General features: G+C 39.5%; 1 protein-coding gene across 3 annotated transcripts in view; it reads right to left on the bottom strand.

The window, feature by feature from the left end:
• Positions 1-6,286: 6,286 nt before the first annotated feature.
• Positions 6,287-27,893, bottom strand: part of MTO1 (mitochondrial tRNA translation optimization 1) — a 29,983-nt gene continuing 8,376 nt past the window's right edge. For 2 of the 3 annotated variants that reach the window (XM_034990683.1, XM_034990684.1), the window contains 9 exons: positions 22,013-22,302; positions 19,567-19,679; positions 19,289-19,479; positions 18,928-19,058; positions 17,543-17,747; positions 17,290-17,461; positions 11,804-11,922; positions 7,623-7,783; positions 6,287-6,659 (listed from right to left, as the gene is read on the bottom strand). In XM_034990683.1, coding sequence (XP_034846574.1) covers positions 6,498-6,659; positions 7,623-7,783; positions 11,804-11,922; positions 17,290-17,461; positions 17,543-17,747; positions 18,928-19,058; positions 19,289-19,479; positions 19,567-19,679; positions 22,013-22,302 — 1,544 coding nt within the window. In that variant the 3' untranslated portion in view covers positions 6,287-6,497. Of the gene's footprint in view, positions 6,660-7,622; positions 7,784-11,803; positions 11,923-17,289; positions 17,462-17,542; positions 17,748-18,927; positions 19,059-19,288; positions 19,480-19,566; positions 19,680-22,012; positions 22,303-23,018; positions 23,106-27,893 lie in introns of all 3 variants that reach the window. The other variant, XM_034990682.1, reaches the window with a different exon arrangement.

Here is a 27,893-nt window from a genome sequence, read left to right as displayed (position 1 = left end):
TCCTGGAGTCCTGGGATCGAGTCCCGCATCGGGCTCCCTGCTCAGCGGGGAGTCTGCTTCTCCCTCTCCCGCTCTCCCCCCTCTTGTGCTCTGTCTCTAAAATAAATAAATAAAATCTTTAAAAAAAAAACAAAACAGATTGGTCTTTTTCAAACCTTTTTGACTAGGATCCATAGTAAGAAATATATTTTCTATTGCAACACAGTATAACACAGTATTTCATTGCATCTAAGATGTTTTCAGTTGGAAGTCACAAATGCTGCCAATTTTTTTTAAAGATTTTATTTATTAAAAAAAAGATTTTATTTATTTATTTGACAGAGAGAGACACAGTGAGAGAGGGAACACAAGCAGGGGGAGTGGGAGAGGGAGAAGCAGGCTTCCTGCCGAGCAGGGAGCCCAACGCGGGTCTCAATACCAGGACCCTGGGATCATGACCTGAGCCGAAGGCAGACGCTTAACCACTGAGCCACCCAGGCACCCCAAATGCTGCCAATTTTTAAGATTCTACTGACTATAGAACATACAATTTAGAGATGATAAAAGGAAAAAAATAAGTCCTAAAATTGGTGAAATATAATTTGTATGTGAAGTACTGAAACAAAAGTGTCAGAGAATAGTATTTTTATTACCTATGACAAATTTTCATAGCTTGCTAATGAATTGCAGCAAGCAGTTTGAGAATGGTGATTTAGAAGTCAGTGACTGTCAAAATGAGGTTCTAGATCAAAATAAATGCATCCTTTCCCTAGGGCATAAGAGCATAGGGTGTCAACCTATACTTGTCTAGAGAGGCATTCAAGCATGCCCAAAGCTTACTTTTTTTTTTTTTTTAAGATTTAATTTATTTATTTGAGAGAGAGCATGAGCCGGTGTGGGGGGGAGTGCAGAGAGAGAGAGAGAAAGAGAGAGAAGCAGACTCCCCACTGAGTAGGGAGACCGATGCAGGGCTCGATTTTGGGACCTCAAGATCATGACCTGAACTAAAGGCAGACGCCTAACTGACTGAGCCACCCAGGCGCCCATCCCTTAGATTTTAGTAATAGGAAAACATTTTTTCTTTTTTTTTTTTAAGATTTTATTTTTTATTTTATTTATTTGACAGAGAGATAGAACAAGTAGGCAGAGAGGCAGGCAGAAGGAGAGGGAGAAGCAGGCTCCCTGCCAAGCAGGGAGCCCGATGCGGGGCTAGATCCTGGGGACCCTGGGATCATGACCTGAGCCGAAGGCAGACGCTTAACGACTGAGCCACCCAGGTGGCCCTTTTCTTGGTCTCCTTGATGAGACAGAACTATACCATTGACAGGAAGCTCAGAGCTGGAATTTAACATTTAAGTGTGATCTGCCTTTTCCTCAGCTGATCCTTAATTTTCTTTGCTTTAAAATGTCTCAAGTATATTTTCAGAAATAAGTAGGGGGTAAATGATCAGTAAATAGGTTTTAGAGCTGAGATACATACACAAATCCATTTAGCTTTAAAAAAAATTGTAAAATATACACAACAAAAATTCACCATCTTAACCATTTTTAAGTGTATAGTGGCATTAAGTACATTCACAGTTGTGCAACTATTACCATCCTTCTTCAGAAACTCCCATCTTGCAAAAACTGAAACTCTGTACCCATTAAACAATAACTCCATATTCCTCCCTCTTCCCCCACCCCACCCCACCAATCACCACTCTCCTTTGTCTTTAGGAGAATCTGACTACCCTAGGTACCACATAGAAGTGGAATCCTAGGGGTGCCTGGGTGGCTTAGTTGGTTAAGCGGCTGCCTTTGGCTCAGGTCATGATCCCTGGGTCCTGGGACTGAGTCCTGTGTCAGACTCCCTGCTCAGCTGAACAGGGAGTCTGTTTCTTCCTCTGCTGCTCCCCCTGCTTGTGCTTTCTCTGGTCCAATCTCTCTCAAATAAATAAATAAAATCTTAAAAAAAATAAGTGGAATCCTAGAATATTGTTTTTGACTGGGTTATTTCACTTAGCATAATGTCCTCTAGGTTCATCCATGTTGTAACGTGTCAGAATTTGCTTTCTTTTTAAGGCTGAAAAGTATTTCACTGTATTTAAATACATTTTACTTATCCCATGCATCTGTTGATGGACACTTAGGTTGCTTCCACCTTTTAACTACTGTGAATAATGCTACTGTGAACATGACCCTTGAACAGGGTTTTTATGACCCTGCTTTCAATTCTTCTGGGTATATACCTAGGTGTGGAATTGCTGGATCATACAGTAGTTTTTTTAAATTTTGGTGGAGGTAGCTGTCATACTGTTTTCCATAGCAGCTGTACCAATTTACTTTTCTACCAACAGTGCATAAGGGTTCCAATTTCTCCACAGTCTTGCCAACATTTGTTTTCTGTTTATCTAATAATAGCCATCCTAATAGGTGTGAGATGGCATCTCATTGTGGTCTTGATTTGCATTTTTTTGAGGACTAGTGATGCTGAGCATCTTTTCATGTGGTTATTGGTCATTTGTATATCTTATGCAAGAAATATCTAGTCAAGCTCTTTGCCCATTTTTTAATTGGGTTGTTTGGGGTTTTTTGTTGTTGCTGTTGTTGAGTTGTAGGAGTCTTTTATATATTCTGGATATTAACCTGTTATTAGATACATGGTTTTTTCTTCCATTATGTGAATTGCCTTTTCATTCTCTTGATTGTTTCTTTCACCTGGTTCTTACCTTAGGAAATACTAAAAATCTATTTCATAAATAAAATGAGTGTCATAAAAATAAGCTTCAATTTCATATTAGGAGCAGAAAAACAGAGATAGTACAGGAAGATAGGGAGGAAATGAAGGCGAAGACAATATGAAGATACAAGAGTTATGGAGACAAAGGCAATCACAAAAGTATATAGTTCTTAATATTTGTGTCAAATATTTTTATCCCATTTAATTATTCACTTAAGTTTTAGTTTTGTCATCTATTGCCTTTAGTAATATTCATTCATTCAGAAAGCATGCCCTGAGTCCCTACAACTATGACATTGCAAGCATTCAAGAGGTTTATATTTTGTTAAGAGATTAAGGTAAGACAGATATTAAAAATTAAGGTAGAATGAAAGAAGTGCAATAGTAAAAGTATTGTAAAGAGGGAGCCTAAGAGGAACAGGTTATTTTCACTGTGTGCTCTCCAGGATAAGCAGCTCTGCCAGCTCAGAATGATCTAGTCTCTGTTGGTGACTTCCTAGTATTTCACACAACTTCTGGACAGGGTATTCTTCTAGGAGTTGAAATTTCTGAAGTGAAAAAGCCATGGCTATTCTAATCTAGGTTGAAACTAAAAAATGACCAAATATTTTTAAAAATAATAAAATTCAAACTCTGGCTACAGGAGGTAACTTCACAATTCAAGGTTATAATGGCTTAATTTAGCAAAAGTTCCAATCTACAATCCTCCCTTCTCTCTCCCTGAACCGATGATTTTACAAATGCTTTGTGCTCCTTAGCTCTTTCCTCTTTTTTATTTTGGTGTTCCTGTTGAAATGAACTTTAGTACCTAGTTTATCTAACTACCAGGCAGTGTGGTCTGTGGTGGGTAGAGGAAATCACAAGTGTGGCCAACTTCTGTTGGAGGCTGACTATTGTCATTGTTGGGGGAGATTTTTTTTTAAGATTTTATTTCTTTGAGAGAGAGCACAAGCAGGGTTGGGGGGTAGGGACAGAGCGAGAGAGAGAAGCAGACTCCCTATTCAGCAGGGAGCCTGATGCAGGGCTCGATCCCAGAACCCTGAGATCAGGACCTGAGCTGAAGACAGACACTTAACCGACTGAGCCACCCAGGCACCCCATTGGGGGAGATGTCTATGAAGTACATTTTTAGCTGATTTTTCCTTTTTCTTTTTTTTTTTTAAGATTTTATCTATTTGAGAGAGAGGATGAGAGGAGAGAGAGAGCACATGAGAGGGGGGAGGGTCAGAGGGAGAAGCAGACTCCCTGCCGAGCAGGGAGCCCGATGCGGGACTCGATCCCGGGACTCCAGGATCATGACCTGAGCCGAAGGCAGTCGCCCAACCAACTGAGCCACCCAGGCGCCCTTAACTGATTTTTCCCTAGAGCATGATGGTCTATAGCATTCTGGCCAGCAGAACAAGAAGGTAAGTAAGCTGTTTTGGAACACTTTTTAAGCAAGGTAATTTTGTAAAAGTTAACACATTTTAAATTATAGATTTAAAGATCCTAAACCAAAAGGCAGAACCTAAAACAAATGTTTTCCATCATTTTTCAGTGAGTCAGTTACTATTATACTGGAATCACATTATAAAACTTAAATTTCTTAATATGTGTACTGTCAACTAGGCCCAAATTACAGCCATCAAGAACCTTCCAAAGCATTTAACTTTATATTTCCTCAAGATAAATTTCAATCATTAAGCACCCCAAAAGCACCACTGCTTTTACTCTTGTATTTAACCAGAAAAAGTTTTTTGTTGTTTTTTTTTTAAAGATTTTATTTATTCGTCAGAGAGAGAGAGCACAAGCAGGGGGAGTGGCAGGCAGAGGAGAAGCAGGCTCCCTGCTGAGCAAGAAGCCTGATGTGGGACTCGATCCCAGGATGCTGGGCAGACACTTAACCGACTGAGCCACCCAGGTGTCCCCTAACCAGAAAAAAAGTTTTAAAACAGTGATTTCCCTTCCGGTGCTAAACAGGTAGTGCAAAATGGCCTTTTTAAAATGTAATATAGTATTGTAATCAATATTGCCTCTGTAGTAAGAATTCTTTACCACTTTTTGAAATTACTAAATCAAGTATCAAAAAGAATTCATCATTGCTAAATGATCCAGCATTACAAATACTTTTTACTTGCTACTGATACTGACTACTTTAACAGAAAGACTAAAATTAGATGAAACAAATCCATGAAAACTGAGCTATATCCAAGTAGCCATATCTGATTATAGCAACAAGCTTTTTGGCTGCCTCTGACCCATAATCAGGCTTAACACATAGATCTGTTTCCAGAGTGACTTCAGGGCCCCTGGTATGGTCTTAAGTATCTGCTTTGGCCTGAAGCTGACATGGGAACTTCTCCTTAATGATACCAGAGATCCAAGTTGGCATTTCCAGGAACAAGGAAGGCTCTCTGACCCACTTGTCTGTATTCATCCTCTAGTCTATACAGAAAGGTTAAGGTGAACCAGCCAGCCAAAGGACCCAGGTGGTCATCCCACCCTAAACTTTGTGACAACATAGAATCGAAGTACTGAAGAGGAAGAGGAGAGCCAGCATCATTTCAATTTTTCTGTCACTTCTGACTTAAAACAGGGAAACACTAGTCACCAGTTACTATGGATTTGTCTTTATTGTTTAGAAATCATGGCCATAACAGTTTCGTAAGAAAATACTGTATGATATAAAATTTACCTTTATTCTCCCTTAACCAGGTTGCCAAAAAATTTTCTGTATTGTGGATCATAGGAAAGTATGATCATTTCCAACCTTTCTATTTTACAGGGTTTTCATTAATGTTCAAAGATAATTACTGGTGAGAAAAAAAAGATAATTACTGATGAGGATTTCCTGCAGAAGTATAGGAATCTCAAAAGTCAACTTTCACCCTACATACTATATTCCAATGCTGGAAATCAGCTGAATGATTCTAGGTGATTTTGTATAGTTTAAAATTTGTAGCCCTAAGAATTTGGGGGCTTTGAAATTGCCTCATTAACCAAGCAAAAGACTACTAACTTTCAAAACAGTTTTGAACATAAGACTTTCACTTTGGGGGTACCTGGGTGGCTCAGTCGTTAAGCGTCTGCCTTCGACTCGGGTCATGATCCTGGGGTCCTGGGATCAAGCCCCACATCGGGCTCCCTGCTTGACGGGAAGCCTGCTTCTCCCTCTCCCACACCCCCTGCTTGTGTTCCCTCTCTCGCTGTGTCTCTGTCAAATAAATCAAATCTTAAAAAAAAAAAAAAAAAAAAAAACTTTCACTTTGGTAACATTTAATGGACAAGGTCCTTATAAGTAGGTAAATCTGCAAGCTGAGATTTTTCTTCATGTTTAGTTGTGGGTCCACTATTATCTCCCTGATGAACACTGCAGTTATATTAATAGGCTCACTGTATTAGAGCACCTAAGAGAAAGAGTATAAATGAAGACTTTATAACTTTTTTCAGATACATAAAAAAGCACAGTTATGGTACGCCTGGGTGGCTCAGTCATTAAGCGTCTGCCTTCGGCTCAGGTCATGATCCCGGGGTCCTGGGATCGAGCCCCGCATCGGGCTCCCTGCTCAGCAGGAAGCCTGCTTCTCCCTCTGCCACTCCCCCTGCTTGTGTTCTCTCTCGCTGTGTCTCTCTATCAAATAAATAAAATCTTAAAAAAAAAAAAACCAGTATAATCTCTGCCCTCTTCATAAATTAGTGACAAATCCATAATAACCTAGTAAGTTTATTTTATTATTTTAATAGGTGCTAAATATAAATACTTCTTATACCCTATCTATACTCTTGTACTACTTAAAAGTCTTCTATAAATATAAAGCTATAACTGTCTCTCTTCAAGGCTTTCTGTATCACATAAGGACTGATTAGCTTTGGGCAATTCATTCATAGCCATCTGTCTTTGCTGAGTGGTCTTCACAAATCGAAGCAGATTGATGATGGCAGCAGGTGTCACTCCAGGTATACGACTAGCAGCTCCAATCTAAGAATTAAAACCATAAAACATAAGTGAGCTATATCAAATCAAATCTATTTTGCTCCTAATAATCTGTATATTATAGTTTATAAAATATTTTCAGAACTTAATGTATTTTCAAAATAACTATAAAGTAGATAAAGGGAATGTGATTATTATTAATACCTTCATTTTACAAATTAGGGAAAATGAGGCTCAAAGAAGTTAAAGCGACTTGTCAAAGGTCATGTTATCATTGACGGAATCACTCTTCCCTTTAAAAATAATTTTTTTCAAAAAATTTTACAGGTTATATTTTTGTTAAATGCCTTTTATTATATGAATCACCACTAAAAAAAGCCACTGTCCATTACTATGATACATCATCCATTTTTAAGATACAACTCAGTTGCAGAAATGTTAAATGGGCATCTCAGAATGGATAAATATAGCCTATTAGTCTTTAAATATTTGTTACTAGAAGTCCAATACTATATACCATATAATAAAAATTTTAATTTGTTTGCAGACATTTACAGACACACATACACACACAGTTAGACAGAAGCATGGGGTGAGGGACCTTTTTTTTTTTTTGCTCCCTTCTTCCTCCTAGTAGCTTCTAAGCCAACACTATGGAACTCCTAGGGAGGGAACCAAGCGGTGATTTGAAAACCACTCACATGTATTAACCTAATGTGCTTTCTTTTATGTCATGCATTATACTAGTTTGCACTGTGGTTTAGCACATAGTTGGGACTAGAGAATAATTTTAATCAACTCAATTCTTCTAGTTATTTATTTAGACTATGGTTTTTGGTCTCTGAAAAACAAACCAACATCTGTCATACAAAGAGATATAATTATGAAAATAAGAGGTTAGATTTTTTATGATGAACTAAAACATTAATTATGTGACCGCTGTAAATCCAGGTTTAAAAAATTAAAGCACCAGCTCTTTATAACCTGCTCCACTGCCTGGTTTCTTACCGTTTCTGGGCGACTGAAATGTAGCTTCTCTCGAACTTCATAAGACAAAGACACATCTCTGAGGGTTAAATAATCTAGGTCTTTTGGCAGTTGGAGCGCTTCATCTTGCTGAACTTCGTTTATTTGTTGTTGCTGATGGAACAACACTGATTCATAAGTGGCTGGTGAACAGAATTAATTATGTTATGACACTCAGAGTATATTTACTTGTGTTTTTATAGCTTTTTACAATTTACAAAAAACTTTTGTATATATTATGTCATTCAACACTTTTCCTAACACCAGGAGATAAATGGGGTTAAGTGTTCCCTTTTGGGGCGCCTGGGTGGCTCAGTTGTTAAGTGTCTGCCTTCGGCTCAGGTTCCTGGGATCGAGTCCCACATTGGGCTCCCTGCTCGGTGGGAAGCCTGCTTCTCCCTCTCCCACTCCCCCTGCTTGTGTTCCTGCTCTCGCTATCTCTCTCTGTCAAATAAATAAATAAAATCTTAAAAAAAAAAAAAAGTGTTCCCTTTTGTAGATGAGGAAGTTGAGGCTAAATGAGAGCGGGAGTATCTTGCATACCAATATAGCATTCTGTTTGATAGTTTACTGCATGTCCTTTTCATTTCAAAAATCTGGAAAATTGGGGCACCTGGGTGGTTCAGTTGGCTAAGTGTCTGCCTTTGGCTCAGGTCATGATCCCAGGGTTCTGGGATCGAGCTCCAAGTCAGGGTCCCTGCTCGGTGGGGAGCCTGCTTCTTCCTCTCCCCTGCCGCTCCCCAGTGCTTATGCTCTCCCACTCTCCCTCTCTGTCAAGTAAATAAAATCTTTAAGAAAAAAAATCTGGAAAATTAAGGGGCTCCTTCCTGGATCAGTCAGTACAGCACGTGATTCTTGATCTCAGGGTTGTGAGTTCAAGCTCCATGTTGGATGTAGAGATACTCAGAAATTTAAAAAATCTGGAAAATTAAGATACTGCTTTTCCTCTCAGTGCAAATTTTCCCTCTCAGTGCAAACCCTCAATAGGCTGTGGTTTGGAATGTTAGGCCCTAAAGATCAGCTGTTTCTTTAAGAAAATGGTTTTCAGAATTATGTCCATATAAAGCTATAATTTTTATTCATTTATTTAAAAAAAAAATTTTTTTTTAAAGATTTGATTTATTTATTCATGAGAGACAGGGAGAGAGAGAGAGAGAGAAGAAGGCTCCCAAGGAGCAGGGAGCCCGATGTGGGACTCGATCCCAGGACCCTGGGATCATGACCTGAGCCGAAGGCAGACGCTTAACCATCTGAGCCACCCAGGCGCCCCTAAAAAAATTTTTTTTAAAGATTTTATTTATTTATTTGACAGAGAGAGAGCGAGAGAGGGAACACAAGCAGGGGGAGTGCAAGAGGTCGAAGCAGGCTTCCTGCCAAGCAGGGAGCCTGATGCAGGGCTCAATCCCAGGACCCTGGGATCATGACCTGAGCCGAAGGCAGACGCCTAACGACTGAGCCACCCAGGCGCCCCTAAAGCTATAATTTTCAAAAGTAGAGATTTTTAGATGTAATACATAATTTAAGGTTTTATTCAGAAGTGAAGTTAGGATAATTTAGCAATTATTTTGTATAGCATTCTGTTCTTAGAAAAATAAACTTAAAACCTGTTTTAAAATCTAAATTGAGGTGGTTACTGTATTCTGTTCAAGGAAGCCAGTCTTCCCTAAAGGTTTTGGTAACATTTGCTTCTGTTACTTGACTAGCAGAAAATCTCAGCTCGAAGCCTGGCCCTACCAATGAATTATCCTCTAACTATGGGCAGGTCATTATCATTCTGGGCCTTAGCTTCTTTTTACCTTTTTGTTGTTGTTTTTTTTTTGTAAGTAGGCTCCACACCCAGCGTGGAGCCCAGTGTGGGGCTTGAACTCACAACCCTGAGATCGAGACCTGAGCTGAAACCAAGAGAGGGACACTTGACTGCCTGAGCCATCCAGGTGCCCCATCTCTAGAAATTGTAAGGGCTGAGTCAGATGACTTCTGATGGTCTTTATGGCAACAAAAAGTTGTGAAGTGCACAGGCCTCACAGTTAGACAAGCTAGGTTCAAATTTCCAGCTCTGCCACTCACCAATTGTGTGATCTTGGGCAAGTTACCACTTAATGTAAAATTAAGACAATAATGTTAATACCTATCCTTCACAGAACAATTCTAAATACTAAACAAAATACTGCATGTAAAGGGCTTAATACAAATTATAATATGACAAAGTAGCACAAAAAACTGTAATATAATTGTATGACTCATAAATAGACCCCATAGAGGATCATGGAATATAAATGAGAGATAATATATATTTAAAGGTATATTTATTTAAACTTCCAAATATATATATAACAAAACCTGAGAGAGAATACAAAGAAGAATCTGAAGTTGATTTCTGCCATCAAGAAAGTTGCTATTTGGGGCGCCTGGGTGGCTCAGTCGTTAAGCGTCTGCCTTCAGCTCAGGTCATGATCCCAGGGTCCTGGGATCGAGCCCCGCATCGGGCTCCCTGCTCAGCGGAGAGCCTGCTTCTCCCTCTCCCACCCCGCCCTGCTTGTGTTCCCTCTCTCACTATGTCTCTGTCTGTCAAATAAATAAAATCTTTAAAAAAAGAAAGAAACTTGCTATCTGGTGGCGGGGCGGGGGGGGGGGGTCCATGTACTGATTTGAGAATCACTGATAACAGTCTGAATGTTTTACTGAATTTTTACTCAGTAGAGAAATTATGATGTTGAAATAAAAGGTCAACATTCTTTCTTTTTTTTTTTTTTTAAGATTTTATTTGTCAGAGAGACAGAGAGCACAAGCAGGGGGAGCGGCAGGCAGAGGGAAAAGCAGGCTCCCTGCTGAGCAAGGAGCCCAATGAGGGACTCGATCCCAGGACCCTAGGATCATGACCTAAGCCAAAGGTAGACACTTAACTGACTGAACCACCCAGGCATCCCTGTCAACATTATTTCTCATACATTAGTATAAGTATAGTGTTTGGTCATTTGGAATAATGATCCTAGAGTTTTGTTGAGTTTCTCTTTGGTGCTAGACTTCTGTTAACTTGCATGGTGGGTGATAGGTAGCACTTGGGTCACCCTGTATGTATAGCCAAAGGATAGCAAAGTGATAGATCTCTCTGGAACTGAAAGAAAATGCCATTGCTAGAAGGAATGCAGCATTCTTACAACCTTGGCTGGTCTCTAAGGAATTTAAAGTCCTTTTCCATTTGAACAATACATCATTATCCAACTTTTCCTACCCTTCTCCCCAGCTCTTTCTGTTCCCTGCCTTTTTCTCCACATAATTTGCCACTCCAGGAAAAAAACATCTATCAAAATGCAGAAGCTGATATTATTTTTTGTGTGTGAAATTTTTCATAATAAAAAACTTAAAAAAAATAGAGTACAACTACAAAGTCATCCATAGCATTGATGGTCAGTACACTGACCAAGAGTATAAGAGCACGATATATGTTACAATGTACCAGGGGCAGGCTCAGATTTGCCTGATGCAAAATAAGTATTTTCATGGTAGAGTATTCCAGTATATTGTTGTTGTTGTTGTTGTTTTTAAGATTTTATTCATTTGAGAGGAGAGAGAGAGCTGGAGGGAGAGGAAGAGGGAGAAAGAATCTGAAGCAGACTCCACGCTGAGTTCAGAGCCTGACACGGGTCGATCTCACCACCCTGAGATCATGACCTGAGCTGAAAACAAGAGTCAGATGCTCAACTGACTGAGCCACCCAGGTGCCCGTATGCCGGTATACTGTGAAAGCCAAAGACAGTATTATTTTTCTCATCGTTAGAACACTAGATGAGGAAAATGTAAAAGAAAGTTTAAGGAAAAAAAGTTTTGTGTTTTTTTGGTTTTGGGGGGTTATTTTTGGTAAACCTTATAGCATTTCCCAAAACTTGAAATGTACTCACAAATTACCTAGAGATCTTGTTAAAATGAAGATGCTTATTCAATGGGTCTGAGGAAGACTGTGAAATTCTGTAATCCTAACAAGCCCCCATGTGTTGCAATGCTGTTACCCTGGGAACCCCACTCTGAATAGCACAGAGCCTAAGACTATGCTGGTTCTATGGTAATAATAGCTCCTCCTAACTCAATGAATCTGCTATCCATTCATAATTTGCACAAATGGAAAAGAGAATGTATAGGCATGTAAGTAAAAAATTATTTTCTACCTTCTATTTTCAGTCTTTCAGCTAGCTCTCTACATTTAATGTACTTCTTCAAGGGCTCTGGAATAGCCTTGGCTAACAACTTCATGTCAACTTCTTCGTACTTCAGAACATCTAGAGCTCTGCAAATATACAAAAGTTTCATTAGCATAGGGGTAAAAAAAAAAAAACCCAAAACAAAACATAGGGGTCTATATCATATAAGCCAGATTAAGAAGAAGATTCCTTGGAAATAATGCCAAATCTCAGAATTAATACTAATATCAAAAGATATACTCCTAATTCTTTCCAAGCACAGTCAGCAAATGCAGTAGATTTGCAACACAGGAGAACCTCAATAATACTAGTTTGTAATTCTCCCCAACTCCTCTCCTTTATTATGAGAAATAAGTTGTTGGTAAAGGTTGCATTACTATAATCCTTTTGTCCTCCCTTTCTTGTAAGGACAAAATATCCTCTGATAACAAGGGTTTGAATTCCTTAAGAATTTACATCTAAATCATGTTAAGCCCCATGTCCTGTGAAGGAGTCATCCTCTTGCATGCTCAAAACCACCTGAAGAGCTCTTTCTTGCTTTTGCAGAACTCCCCAAATAAGAACAAGAGGCCCCTCCCTGTATGTTTTTTTTTTTTTTTTAAGATTTTATTTATTTATTAGAGAGAGAGAGTTAGTGAGAGCAGGAACACAAGCGGGGGAGTGGGAGAGGGAGAAGCAGGCTTCCCGCCGAGCAGGGAGCCCGATGCGGGGCTCGATCCCAGGACCCTGGGATCATGACCTGAGCCGAAGGCAGACGCTTAACGACTGAGCCACCCAGGCGCCCCCCCTCCCTGTATGTTTTAAGGTTCTGCAAAACAAACTGATGAAAATGATGGTCAAGGGTTCCTATGTATTCTTCCAGTCAGTTATTTTCTAATTTAGTATAATCTCCATTTCAATTTTTACTGATTGGGAACTTCAAGGAGCTAATTCTCAGTTCTACTTCCACTACTCTGGTTAGGCTAAGGCCTCCTGAGCCAAAGCAAGGGAAGAGGAGAGCAATCAATACATGCAGCTAATAGAGACAATTGCTAAAATTCCCAGGCAACTTACATGGCTCACCAAAAGAACATGCCTCAGTATAAATGCTGACAGGTAGATCAGATGAGATTTGCAATAACTTGACTGACTCATTGACACCTGTTAAGATCCAACTAGAGAGAGAAACTTCAGGTATGTTTCATCTCCAGAAGTTCTGGTGCTCCTTTGGCCAGTTTAATCCCTTTCGTACTGATCTCAGATTCCTTCTTGTTCTCAGCCATCCCCATCCCCTAATCCTTCCCTAAGGTGAAGTGAACCACACCAGTTGTTGCTCTGTTAATTATTACTGACATCAGTTCATGTGACTTTTTTGGTTATAACTTATTTAAAAGGGGAACCCTCCTACACTGTTGGTGGGAATGCAAGCTGGTGCAGCCACTCTGGAAAACAGTATGGAGGTTCCTCAAAAAGTTGAGAAAATAGAGCTGCCCTATGACCCAGCAATTGCACTATTGGGCATTTACCCCAAAGATACAAATGTGGTGATCAGAAGGGGTACGTGCACCCCGATGTTTATAGCAGCAATGTCCACAATAGTCAAACTATGGAAAGAGTCAAGATGTCCATTGACAGATGAATGGATAAAGAAGATGTGGTATATATATACAATGGAATATTATGCAGCCATCAAAAGGAATGAAATCTTGCCATCTGCAGCGACGTGGATGGAAGTGGAGGGTATTATGCTGAGTGAAATAAGTCAATCAGAGAAAGACATGTATTATATGACCTCACTGATATGAGGAATTCTTAATCTCAGGAAATAACCTGAGGGTTGCTGGAGTGGTAGGGGGCAGGAGGGATGGTGTGCCTGGGTGATAGACATTGTGGAGGGTATGTGCTGTGGTGAGTGCTGTGAATTGTGTAAGACTGTTGAATCACAGACCTGTAGCTCTGAAACAAATAATACATTATATGTTAAAAAAAAAAAAAAAAGATAGTAGGAAGGGTGAAATGAAGGGGGGGAAATCAGTGGGGGAGACGAACCATGAGAGACTATGGACTCTGAGAAACAAACTGAGGGTTCTAGAGGGGAGGGAGGTGGGGGGATGGGTTAGCCTGGTGATGGGTATTAAAGAGGGCACGTACTGAATGGAGCACTGGGTGTTATACATGAACAATGAATCATGGAACACTGCATCAAAAACTAATGATGTAATGTATGGTGATTAACATAACAATAAAAAAATTAATGGGGGGAAAAAAAGGTTATTGCCAGGGTAACTAAAAGTGGTACATAATGAGTTCCACTGTTGTCAAGACCTTGGTTCTACTTAGTTGAACTATGGTACTGCCCTTGGCTCACCTCATTCCTGTGGTCCCAAGACTGGGAAATATCCTGCAGTTTCCTTCTCATTTTGTTTGGTTCTCACAAGACTCACTAATCTGTATAATTTCCCCATATTTACTGCCTCAATTCGTTTTACTTCTATTTACTAATTTTGATCTATCCCTCTAATAGATTATGTTTTTGATAAATTCTGTCCACCCAAAATCAATTAAATTAATTATCAAGTCAACAGAAATCCAGATCTGTCCATCCAGGGTTGCCAAGTCTTCCCAGACCTCCCAACCAACCTTCTTTACTGTTAATTACCAGTCATGCATTATCACCCTTTGAGGATGCTTGACTCATTTCTTCCTCAGACCACCTGCTCTAGGAATGTCCAGAAATTCTGGGAAGTTCTGCTGTGATTCAAGAGACAAATTAGGTCATCTAATTAATTACAGAGGCCTCATCTCAAGCTATAATGAAACCTTCCTTAAGCGCCAAGAGAGAAATGGCTGGGTTGTCTTTTAAACTACAGAACAGGGTGCCTGGGTGGCTCAGTTAAGGTTAAGTGTCTGCCTTCAGCTTAGGTCATGATTCCAGAGTCCTGGGATCGAGTCTCATGTTGGGCTCCCTGCTCAGCAGGGGTTCTACTTCTCTGCCCCTCCCCTGGCTCATGTGTGTGTACTCTCTCTCTCTCTCTCAAATAAATAAAATCTTAAAAAGAAATAAACTATAGAACATACTGGAACACACCTAATGACTAACCAAAAAAAGCGTTATCTTGGAATCTAGCATGATGGTGACAACCTCAAAGAAAAGACCTTGACCATCCAACTTAAACATTTTTTAAAAATAATTTATTTACAAGCCTTGGAACTGTTCTCAGGTCCAAACTTCAAGACCTGCTTTGAATCAAGCCTAAATCTCAGAGGTCAGAGCTCTGGCACAGAGAGGACAAGTTAGCACACTTCAAAAGAACACAAGAGAAAATCTAACACATCAGTGTATTTCCCTATAATCCTGACAGGAAATGTGTATGCAGTTACTTATGTATCTCTTCCGTTAAAATGCCTGTTCAAAGTCTGGTTCAACTTCTGAGTGCTTAGCACAGAGCCTGACATGTACACAGTAAATGCAATAAATGTATTTTGACCAATTTTTTATCTTTCTAGCTTTACATATCTAGGCATTGATAAAGTGAATTCATTTAGGGAGTCTGAATGCTAGACTGTAACTATTCTGCTGAAATAAAATATGGCGACTGGGACCCTGGTTTCTCCCGAAGGGAAAGATAACCTGAATTTTTTAAAAAAGCATTTGGCTAAATTATTATTTTTTTAATCACCCTAATAAAATCACTCTTGGGATTAGTTTGATAAAAATGTAAAACTGCTAGCCTTTTCATTCATATTTTTATTCATCGATTAGCTTTTTAGACTGTGTTAAAAACAATCAATTACCCCACTGGCAATGTTACCTCATACACATTAGTTACATTTAATGCAAATTCTAGTTATATAAATTTGAAATACATAAATTCCTTGCACAGAGTCTGAAATAATGCGAGCCTTCCTAAATTTAAACAAACACCTGGAATACTGAGTAGATTATAAACTATATACTACTGCCATCTCCCAGTGCCACTTAGCTGGTAAATATATCCACTGTCCTCATTTGTCAATCAAGCTGTCACTCCTGTGAATAAGATTTCCTTGTTTGGGTGACTACTATGCAGGTTCTTTTTTTTTTTTAAAGATTTTATTTATTTATTTGACAGACACAGCGAGAGAGGGAACACAAGCAGGGGGAGTGGGAGAGGGAGAAGCAGGCTTCCCGCGGAGCAGGGAGCCCGATGCGGGACTCAATCCCAGGACCCTGGGATCATGACCTGAGCTGAAGGCAGACGCTTAACGACTGAGCCACCCAGGCGCCTCTATGCAGGTTCTTTAACACTTACTATTACTGTAATTTAAAAAATCTGCTTAATATCCTCTAACAGTAGTGTCAGTGCTTTGGGAAATTCCTGTGAAAATGAAAACTTGGGGATAGAAGTTATAAATGATAAGACACCTTGATGAGAGGAAAGTCAAACAAGGACGCATTTTGCCAGGCTGTTAGTCAAGGAGAGAGCATTGGAAGATTAGAGATAATAAAAAGCAGCACTAAAATGGGTACACCTTTTAAGTCCACAAAATCCCGCACAAGGAAAACAGGTTTTTTTTTTTAAAAAAGGAAAAATATAAAAGAAAAATATATTGGAGACATAGCTGCAAAATCAATGCCACCATATTTGCTTCTAAGCTACAATGATTTTAAGATTTATGCCTTCTAGGCACCTCCCCACCTGAATTAGCTTACATTTTTTTAAATGGGAAAAATGAGTGGTGAGATATGCAGATTTTGAACTATGCAAGGTCCTTAGGAACGTATCTATGAAGCAAAGCTCTATATTTATGTCCTTTAGATTCAGAGTCCATTTAACCAGAATGATAAAAGCAAGGACAAAAAAACCCCTAATATGTAGCAAGGAACTCTGCCAGTAAGTCCACAGAATTTAAAATACTCTCTTTAATCAAAGCAGTTTTGGGGGCGCCTTGGTGGCTCAGTCGATTGGGTGGCTCAGTCGTTTAGGCTCAGGTCATGATCTCAGGATCGTGAAACTGAGCCCTGTGTCGGGCTCCACACTCAGTGCAGAATCTGCTTGAGATTCTCTCCCTTTGCCCCTCCCTACCCTCACATGCGCACACACTCTCTCTCTTTTTTTCTAAAATAAATAAATAAGTTAAAAAAAAAGAGGTTTCCAATTACTCCATACTTATAAAAGAAGGCGGATTAACAGTATTTCTTGGTTTGTATCCTCTAAATCTTAGGAAAGCCAGAAGAACTCAATGGGAGCCTCAGAAATATTATATAAAAAAATAATAATAATTTAGAATCATATATATTTTTAATCCTGAATAAAGAGTTGAGTTACATTTAAAGGATTTTGAAAAGAAACCAAAAGTAAGCTAAATTCATTTAAAATACGGAATCCAAAAAATAAAAAAGAAATTAAAAAGGGAACCCACAAGTAATGTCTCTCTGAAACAATCTCACTTTTCTGTAAAGAGTGAGAAAAGTCTATACTAAAAGTACATACCTGAGAGGCAGACTTTTACCAATACTTATAGAAGCCTCTGGAATTAATTTTTTCCATTTAGAACTTGAAAACTCAATGGATTTTAGCACAGAAATGCCTTCTTCCAAAGAAGACTTCATCCAAGAAGCTCTTTCATATCGTTGTTGGGACACACAGCCAACTTCCTTATACCCTAGAAGAGGGAGGGAAAGAATATAATAAGAGAGGTTTCAAGGAAGAGTAAACCTGGTGAAGTAAACCAGTGAAGAGTTACCTCGGAACGTGAGCCTGCTGTCGGCATTATCAGGGCGCAGTGACAGACGGAACTCTGCTCGGCTTGTAAACATGCGGTAGGGTTCGTTGGTGCCCAGTGTGGTGAGGTCATCAATCAAGACTCCTATGTAGCCTTCTGTTCGGCTGACGACAAAAGGAGGCTTCCGTTTGACCCGAAGACTTGCATTGATTCCAGCTATCACACCCTACGAGAGGACTGAAATGTTTAAAAGGCCATTATGAACTGAACAAAGAGCTACCTTAGAACACTACCTAAAAAACAGCGTCGGGTATTAAGAAAGCAGGCACTGCCCAGAAGAGAGAGAATAGAGAGAGAAAATGTGATACATACTCAAAAACAAGACAGGTAATGTGCTCCTTTAGAATGCTATGTTTCATTGTTTTCAAAAATATTTAACATTCCTGATAAGCTTTAGGTGGGCTAATATGTTTTTTAAAATCCACCCATAAAACTCTTCTAGCCTTTTCCCACTTACAAGTAAAAATAACATAACTTCTCACTTAAAAGGAATATGATAATTTGCAATAAAGTTATGTTGAAAGAACTAAATTTTCTTTTTCAAAACAATTCAGGGGTGCCTGGCTGGCTCAGTTAGTAGAGAATGCAACTCTCGATCTCGGGGTTATTAAGTGTGAGCCCCACTTTGGGTGTAGAGATTACTTAAAAATAAAATTTTTCAAAATAGGGATGCCTAGGTGGCTCAGCTGGTTGAGCGTCTTCCTTTGGCTCAGGTTATGATCCCAGGGTCCTGGGATCGAGTCCCACGTCTGGCTCCTTGCTTGGCAAGGAACCTGCTTCTCCTTCTACTTGCCTCTCACCCCTGCTTGTGCTCTTTTTCTCTGGCAAATAAAAAAAAAAAATCTTTTAAAAAATTCCTAAATACAGTAAATCTAATCAAATATGATACCAGACCTAGGAGCTCAGAAAAGAGAATTAAAACCACAAGTGTTTAGCACAGCATAAGGAATACAGTCAATGATACTGTAGTAGGGATGCAACGGGACAGACAGGACAGACGGGACAGACGGATAGTAGCTACATTTGTGGTGAACACAGCAGAATGTATAAACTTGTCAAATCACTCAGCTGTACACTTGAAACTAATGTAACATTGTGGGCCAACTACATGCAAATAAAAACATTAAAAACAAAAACAAAACAAAACATAACCCACAGGTGTTTTTTTAAATTCTCTTGTATATAGTAGCCATCCCTGTATACCCTGAAATAGAAATAAGTCTTCCATTACAGTTTATGAGTTGTATCTAAGACCTATATAGTTATCACAACAGAAATTAAAAGGAGGAACACCAGTTCTTTTCCTGCCCTTTTCTGTTCATAGTAACATTTGAACAACCACTTACTTGAGCTGCAGCTTCCTCATAACCAGTAGTGCCATTTATCTGGCCAGCAAAGAACAGCCGTTGCACCAAATGAGTCTCAAGAGAAGGAGTGATCTGACGGGGGTCTAAGTAATCATACTGAACACCATAGCCTGACCAAAGAATAAATGATACAAAATAAGTAAAAACCGAGCTGGATTTGTCTCAAACTAGAGATGCAAAGATTATCATTAAATGCTCTTGAAAAACAAAGAATATTTTAAATGCACAGATGTTGGGCTTTGTCTTCTGAGGCTCTAGGCAGCTATAACTGTAGCTAAGACCTCCTCACTGCTAAAGCAATGCTGAGCTCATATGGAAGGGCAGCTGTGATTCTCTTTACCTGGCTGAATCATTTTAGCTTTCTCCAAGCCTTTAATGCATGTGATCATTTTCTCTTGTAATTCAGCTGGTAGTGTCACAGATAACCCTTGAGGGTAGATGAGGTCAGAATCCATTCCTTCAGGTTCCAGCCAAACCTGATGTAGACGGTTTGGAAAACGCAAAACCTTTGATTCAATGGACGGACAGTATCTAGAACAGGACAATGCAATTTAAAAATTTAATGAAGCAAACAAAAGAGGGTTGACAGCATTCCTTAAAGTAATGTTTTGTCCTTACCTGGGTCCTCTTGTAGTTTCCTTAATGTGACTATTAAGGTGAAGGTTCTCAAGGACAATCTCATCCACTCTAGGGTTGGTGTGAGTCAAGTAACATGGCAGCTGATCTTCTGGCTAAAATATAGGAACTACTTATAACAATCTTTGCTTCTTTACTAGTCTGTCTTTTACTCAAATAAATTACACACATGATAAGCACTTACTTTTATAGACATTAAACCTATGCATAATGCTGAGTACTACTAATGAAGTATTCTTGCCAAAAACCCAGAAGATGAACCTAATTTAAACAAGACTGTAGATCTACCAGTTTACAAAAAACATAGAAAATGGAAGAAAATATTTAAGGCACCAGACGGGAGAAATCTAGAATGTGGGAAATCCTAGAAATTCTAGAGAACAGATGACTCAGTTTCTTCCACATATAAATGTCAAAAAGGAAAAAAAAAAAAAAAGGAGGGGAACTGCTGTTATAAGGCATATCATCCAACTCAATGTGTGGCCCTTATTTGGTCCTTATTTTCTGGGTGCGATAATGGTATTGTGGTTGGTTTTTTACAAAGTTCTCATCTGTTAAAGACATATACCAAAGTATTTATAAGTGAAATGATGTGATATTTGGGACTATGGCTTTAAAATTTCACAAGAAGTCGGGATGCCTGGGTGGCTCAGTCGGTTAAGTGTCTGCCTTCGGCTCAGGTCATGATCCCAGGATCCTGGGATCGAGTCCCATATTGGGCCCCCAGCTCAGTGAAGCGCCTGCTTCTCCCTCTGCCTGCCACTCCCCCTGCTTGTGCGCACTCTCTCTCTCTCTGACAAATAAATAAAATCTTAAAAAAAAAAGAAAAACTTCACAAGAAGAAAGTGTTAAGAAAAGATGAAACAGGAATGCCAGAAAATGTTACTTGTTGAAGCTGGGTGATGGACACAGAGATTCATTATGCTATTTTTTTCTTTTTCTTTTTTTTTTTTTTTTAAAGATTTTATTTATTTATTTGACAGAGAGACACAGCGAGAGAGGGAACACAAGCAGGGGGAGTGAGAGGGGGAGTGAGAGAGGGAGAAGCAGGCCTCCCGCTGAGCAGGGAGCCCGATGCGGGACTCGATCCCAGGACCCTGGGATCATGACCTGAGCCGAAGGCAGACGCTTAACTGACTGAGCCACCCAGGCGTCCCTCATTATGCTATTTTTTTCTGTTTTCTATAAACTTGAAATTTTATAATAAACAGTTTAAAAATATACACGCTAAGACAGTAGCATCACAATTTACATTTTACCAATAGAAAAATACAAGAGTGACTTGCTCAAGATCACAGAATATTTGGAGCCACTTATCACGGTAACACTCACCAGAAACGAGGACCAGCAATTATCAGTCCTCAATTCTAAACACACAGTATACCTTCTTTTCTTTATAATTCCAAAGGTAGGCAAAAGTAGACTGCACTCTTCAAAAGTGCCAGTATCGGGGCGCCTGGGTGGCTCAGTCATTAAGCGTCTGCCTTCGGCTCAGGTCATGATCCCAGGGTCCTGGGATCGAGCCCCACATCGGGCTCCCTGCTCGGCGGGGAGCCTGCTTCTCCCTCTCCCTCTGCTGGTGCTCTTTCCCTCTCTCTTTCTCTCAAATAAATAGAAATAAAATCTTAAAAAAACAAAAAAACAAAAATACCAGTATCATGAAAGACTGAGGAACTGTTCCGTATCAAAGAGAAATGACAATTAAATACTATATTTTTTCCTGGATTGGAAAAAAAAAAAAAAAGGTTGCTATAAAGAACAATATTGGAACAATCAGCAAAATCTGACTATGAACTATATATTAGATAACAGCACTATTATCAATGTTAAATTCCCCGAATTTCATTACTGCAATGAAGTAATATAAGAGCACGTCTCTGGGCTTAGTTGAAATCCATATTCAAATATTTAAAAGTAAAGGGTCATGGTCTCTACAACTTACTCTCAAATGTTCTGGAAAAAGAAAAGAATAAGGACAAATGTCTATATTACTGTCTTATAGATTAAATATATACATATATCTCTATATTTCTATATAGAGAGATAAATATAGTAAAATATTAACAGTGGGTGAATTTCAATGGTTTACAAGAGTTTGTTTTAATGGTCTTGCAGTATTTATATATGTCTGCAATTGTTTCAAAAAAGTTTAAATTGGCAAGATTACTGAAGTAACAAAACTTAAGAACTCATGGGGAAACACCCAATTAGCCAAATTAGCTAATCCTGTTAAATATCACTTTTTTGCACCCTAAGTAGTAGGAATGTAAGGTGAATTGTGAAGGAATGAAGGGAGGAAGGGCAGAAGAGAGAAAGAAGGAAGGAAAGAAGGAAGAGAGGAAGAGAGGGATGGAGGGAGAGTTAGGCTATATGCTGCTGTGAATAACCACCATCAACTGTAAAGTTAAGTTTTCATAAATTATCTTACCTTAATCCACACTGTCTCATTGATAAAACTGAATGGTATGGATGGATTATCTGGTGTCTGCTTGTTTAGAATGCTGAAATTAACCGACTCTTTGGCAATTCGGGGTGGAGTCCCAGTCTTCAATCTTCCCACCACAAACCCCAACTTCTCCAGAGTCTGAGCCAACCCAATGGAAGGCTGATCCCCTAAACGCCCTGCCGGATGTGTCTCCAGTCCAATTACAATCACACCTCTCAGGAACGTCCCAGTAGTCAGAACCACACTCTCTGCATGTACTGTGCTTCCATCCGCTAAAGGATAAGAAAGAGTAAAAATTGTGACCTGTTACCATGGATCTAATTGAAATGTGACCATTTTACATTAGAACTACAGAGAAAATTTGTCTTCAGAAACTTGAGAAAGAATTTTAAATAAGTTAGAAGACTGTATGTTATTAATACCAAGAATCCAAGACTGCTGGGAGAGAGAACACAGTAACATATAATAACTAATTCACATGTTCCTAAAATCATGTCAGTACTGAAAAGGTAGTCTCAGTTAATTTTTAAAATTAATTTTAGACTCCTGGTTAAATATGACAGACTACCTCACATGATCTCTTTTCTTTAGATTTTATTTATTTAACAGAGAGAGACACACAGCAAGAGAAGGAACACCATCAGGGGGAGTGGGAGAGGGAGAAGCAGGCTTCCCACTGAGCAGGAAGCCCGATGTGGGGCTCGATCCCAGCACTCTGGTATCATGACCTGAGCTGAAGGTAGACGCTTAACGACTGAGCCACCCAGGCACCCCCCTCACATGATTTCTTCTCCCTCCTAAAACTCCAAGAAGATGAAATAAAGGGGCAAAAAAAGGTATAAACCCAAAAGGACAAGTAATGGGAGAGAACTTGTCAAAAGATGAGGACTCTCAAAATATTTTCAGAAGACAGAAAGCAGATGGAAGAGCAATAACTGATCCAGCAGAGGGGAGAAGGATGTAACTCAAGAATATGAGGAGAACGTACCAATGAGAATGAAATAACTTGCCCTCAAAGCCTGCAAACTGGAGAACTGAGAATGAGAACTGAGGAATGTAGGAACAAAGGTTGGGCCTGAAAACGAGAGAAATAGTTAAGTCTATATATAAAGGTTTTGTGTGTAGACAGACCTATCTTATAGGAAAATGTTAGGCTTAATCTTTGGGTAATGGGGAGTTACTGTTTAGTGGGTAGAGTTTCAGTTTAGGATGATCAAGTAGTTCTGGAAATGGGTGGTGGTAACAGCTGCATAACATTGTGAATGTACCTAATGGTATTGAATTGTACACTTAAAAATGGCAAAAAATGGCAAAAAAATTTTTTTTTAAGATTTTATTTATTTGACAGAGAGAGACACAGTGAGACAGGGAACAGAAGGAGGGGGAGTGGGAGAGGGAGAAGCAGACTTCCCGCGGAGCAGGGAGCCCGATGTGGGGCTCGATCCCAGGACCCTGGGATCATGACCCAAGCCAAAGGCAGTCACTTAACCAACTGAGCCACCCAGGTGCCCCCAAAAATAGCATTTAAAGTTATTAAATTAAGTAACAGAAGTATAAACAAATTAAAGGTATAAAGGTCTGCACTAAGAAAAACAATATAATCATTAAATCTGGAGAGGAAAGGAGGAAGGGGAGAGAAAAGGAAATGAAAATAAAACTAATTCAGTAACTATTCAGAGAGGAAAGCCAGTAAACACTGACAGAAGAAAGAGAAGATAAAGCACATTATATAAAATCAGTTACTAAACTAATCACCAGAACAAAAACACAAACTTAAGGGTGCCTGGGTGGCTCAGTCAGTTAAGCGTCTGCCTTCGGCTCAGGTCATGATCCCAGGGTCCTGGGATCGAGTCCCGCATCAGGCTCCCTGCTCGGCAGGAAGCCTGCTTCTCCCTCTCCCGCTCCCCCTGCTTGTGTTCCCTCTCTTGATGTCTCTCTCTCTGTCAAATAAATAAATAAAATCTTTTAAAAAAAAAACAAAACTTATGGGGCGCCTGGGTGGCTCAGTCGTTAAGCATCTGCCTTTGGCTCAGGTCATGATCCCAGGGTCCTGGGATCGAGCCCCACATCAGGCTCCCTGCTCAGCGGGAAGCCTGCTTCTCCCTTTCCCACTCCCCCTGCTTGTGTTCCCTCTCTCACTGTCTCTTTCTCTGTCAAATAAATAAATAAAATCTTTAAAAAAAAAAAAACAACTTAAAAAAAGAAATAGCTCCCAAAAGCAAAGACACAGATTAAGTGGTTAAAAAAAAAACAACAGGGGGCGCCTGGGTGGCTCAGATGGTTAAGTGTCTGCCTTCGGCTCAGGTCATGATCCCAGGGTCCTGGGATCGAGTCCTGCATCGGGCTCCCCGCTCTGTGGGAAGCCTGCTTCTCCCTCTCCCACTCCCTCTGCTTGTGTTCCCTCTTTCGCTGTGTCTCTCTCTGTCAAATAAATAAATAAAATCTTTTTTTTTTAAGATTTTATTTATTTATTTGAGACGGAGAGAATGAGAGAGACAGAGAGCACATGAGAGGGGGAAGGGCCAGAGGGAGAAGCAGGCTCCCTGCCGAGCAGGGAGCCCGATGCGGGACTCGATCCCGGGACTCCAAGATCATGACCTGAGCCGAAGGCAGTCGCTTAACCAACTGAGCCACCCAGGCGCCCAATAAATAAAATCTTTAAAAAAAAAATTTTTTTAAATAAAAAATAAAAAAACAACAACAGTACAGAACAGTGTGGGTAATATGCTATCGCTATGTGATAAAATACAAATATATCCGTATGCATGAAAATACGTATATATACAGATGGAGAGACTACACAAGAAACTAGAAATGTTCCTGAGGAAGAAAACTGATTGGCTGGGGGACAAGAAGAGAAAGAGACCACTTTTCACTACAGATTCTTTTGTCCACTTTAAACTGTTTACCATGTGGGGCGCCTGAATGGCTCAGTTGTTAAATGTCTGCCTTTGGCTCAGGTCATGATCCCAGGGTCCTGGGATCGAGCCCCGCATCAGGCTCCCTGCTCAGCAGGAAGCCTGCTTCTCCCTCTCCCACTCCCTCTGCTTGTGTTTCCTCTCTCGCGTGCTCTCTGTCTCTCTCTGTGTCAAATAAATAAAATCTTAAAAATAAATAAACTGTTTACCATGTATATGTATTCCCCATTCAAAAAAATTAATAAATCTATAATATAAATTACTTTCAAAACAGGGGAATTAAGTCAAGAACTGTATTTTAAATGATGAGATTTTCTATCACAGTCCTCTTACCATTTTGTTCCCAGAATGCCAGCAGGCAGCCATATTAGCCCCCTTGGCAGAAGACTGATTCTTTTACTAAATCAGTCATTGATGTTTGGTAGCTCACCAACAAAAAGGCCAGTCCAACCCCTAATCACCAGATTATAGAGTAGGGCAAGAAATAAAATTTAACTGTGCACATGCAAATCTTCCAGTATTTTACTGTCTCATTTAAAAATCTGAGAGCCTAGGGGCTCCTGGGTGGTACAGTCGGTTAAGCATCTGACTCTTGGTTTCAGCTCAGGATGTGATCTAAGGGTCCCAAGATCAAGCCCCACGTCAGACTCTGTGTTCACTGTTGAGTCTGCTTGAGAGTCTCTCTCCCTTTCCCTCTCCTGCTTCTGCTCGTTTTCTCTCTAAAATAAATAAATCTTTTAAAAAATAAATAACAATAAAAAGAAATAAAAATAAAAACCTGACAGCTGAAGTTCCCTAGACACTTGAGGAAGGCCATGTACATGAAAATAAGCAGCCAAATAAACAGAATAAAGAATCTGGAGAAAACACCACATAGATCAAAGGAAACTTCAAAAATCGATAATTAAAATCCTTATGTGGGGCGCCTGGGTGGCTCAGTCGTTAAGCGTCTGCCTTCGGCTCAGGTCATGATCCCAGGGTCCTGGGATCGAGTCCCACATCAGGCTCCCTGCTCCGCGGGAAGCCTGCTTCTCCCTCTCCCACTCCCCCTGCTTGTGTTCCTGCTCTCACTATGTCTCTCTCTGTCAAATAAATAAATAAAATCTTAAAAAATAAATAAATAAATAAATAAAATAAAATCCTTATGTGGATTAAAGAAGATATTAAATTCAGAAACAAAACAAGATGCTAAGAAACAATCAGAAAAAAGGACACTTTATAAATGAAAATACGGTCAAATTTAGAAAAAGTCATTACAAGGATTTGGACAGTAAATTTAAGGAAGTCTTCTAAGAAAGTGTGTCAAAATGACAAAAAAATAAAAATAGAAGAAGCCCAGAAGACCAATCCAGAAAGGGACAGGAGTTACAGAAAGAAAGCATGGAGAAATAATAGAAGAAAATATGCAGATCAAGGACAGATTACCAGATTAAAAGAGAACACTTAGTATCCCACCATAATGAATGAACAAAGAGCAGTCTAAACTACTTTCAAATTTCAGAACACCAAAGACAAACACAAGATCCCAGCTTTTAGAAAGGAAAAAACCTTTCATATACAAAAAAATGTAAATATGCATTGAGCTTTTTTTTATTGTTGGTTTTTGTTTGTTTTTTAGTAGGCTCCACACCCAGCATAGAGCCCAATGTGGGGCTTTGAACTCACAACCCTGAGATCAAGGCCTGAACTGAGATCAAGAGTCAGACACTTAACCAACTGAACCACCCAGGCACCCCAAGCTTTTTTTCTTTTTTAAAGATTTTATTTTTTCTACTCCATACTGATGTAAAAAAATTTTTATGTAAATTTTAGTTAGTTAACATACAATGCAATATTGGTTTCAGGAGTAGAATTCAGTGATTCATCACTTGCATACAACACCCAGTGCTCATCACAAGTGTCCTCTTTAATAGTCATCACCCATCTAGCCTATCCCCCACCCACCTCCCTCCATCCAACCCTCAGTTTGTACTGTATGGTTAAGAGTCTCTTACGGTTTGTTTCTCTCTCTCCTTCCCCCACCACATATGTTCATCTGTTTTTTTTTAAAAATTTTATCTTATTTATTTTTTAAATTTTTTTTGTTTAAAGATTTTATTTATTTTTTAGTTTTTATTTATTTATTCGAAAGAGAGAGCAAGAGAGCCCAAACAGAGGAAGCAGCAGAAGGAGAGGGAGAAGCAGGCTCCCTGCCGAGCTGGGAGCTCAATGCAGGTCTCGATCCCAGGAGCCCGGGACCATGACCCAAGCAGAAGGCAGACACTTAAACCATCTGAGCCACCCAGGTGCCCCTAAAGATTTTATTTTTAAACAATCTCTATACCCAATATAGGGCTCAAACTCACAACCCCAAGATCAAGAATCGCATGCTCTGACTGAGCCAGCCAGGTGGCCCAAATATACACTGAGCTTTTTAATAGCAAAACTGGAAGCTAAAAGATAATGGAACAAGACCGTCAAAATTCTCAGAAAAAAAATTTTAACTAAAATTTTATTCTCAGACAAATTAAGTGTCAAGTAAGGGGAGACATTTTGAGATATGCTTAAACACAAATAAACCGCCTTCCTTGCTTCTTTTCTTAGGAAGCTACTGGGAAGATATGCTCCAGCAAAATGAGGCAATAAGAAAGAACAAGACTGAAGTCTCAAGAAACATGGGATGATGTAACACAGCATAGTAGTAAAAGGAAGGCTCAAAATAACATCTGTGCAGAGGTCCTAGAGAGCAACTGTCCTGATTATAGCAGATTGCCTGCGGGGGCGGGGGGGGGGGATTGAGGAAGTTGATGTCTCTGGGAGGGAAGTATCAAAGAAAAAGCAGAATTTACAGATTACTTGACTATTGAGAAAATGGCAGGTTTTTTCCCTTTGTTTTTTTTTAAGATTTTATTTATTTATCTGACAGAGAGAGACATAGCAAGAGAGGGAACACAAGCAGGGAGAGT

This window comes from Mirounga leonina, unplaced genomic scaffold (genome assembly GCF_011800145.1).
Source record: "Mirounga leonina isolate KUSES-001 unplaced genomic scaffold, KU_Mleo_1.0 Mir_53, whole genome shotgun sequence".
In the NCBI taxonomy this organism is placed as follows: domain Eukaryota; kingdom Metazoa; phylum Chordata; class Mammalia; order Carnivora; family Phocidae; genus Mirounga; species Mirounga leonina.
The sequence above is the reverse complement of the archived record's forward strand: the minus strand, read 5'-3'. Positions and strand labels throughout refer to the sequence as shown.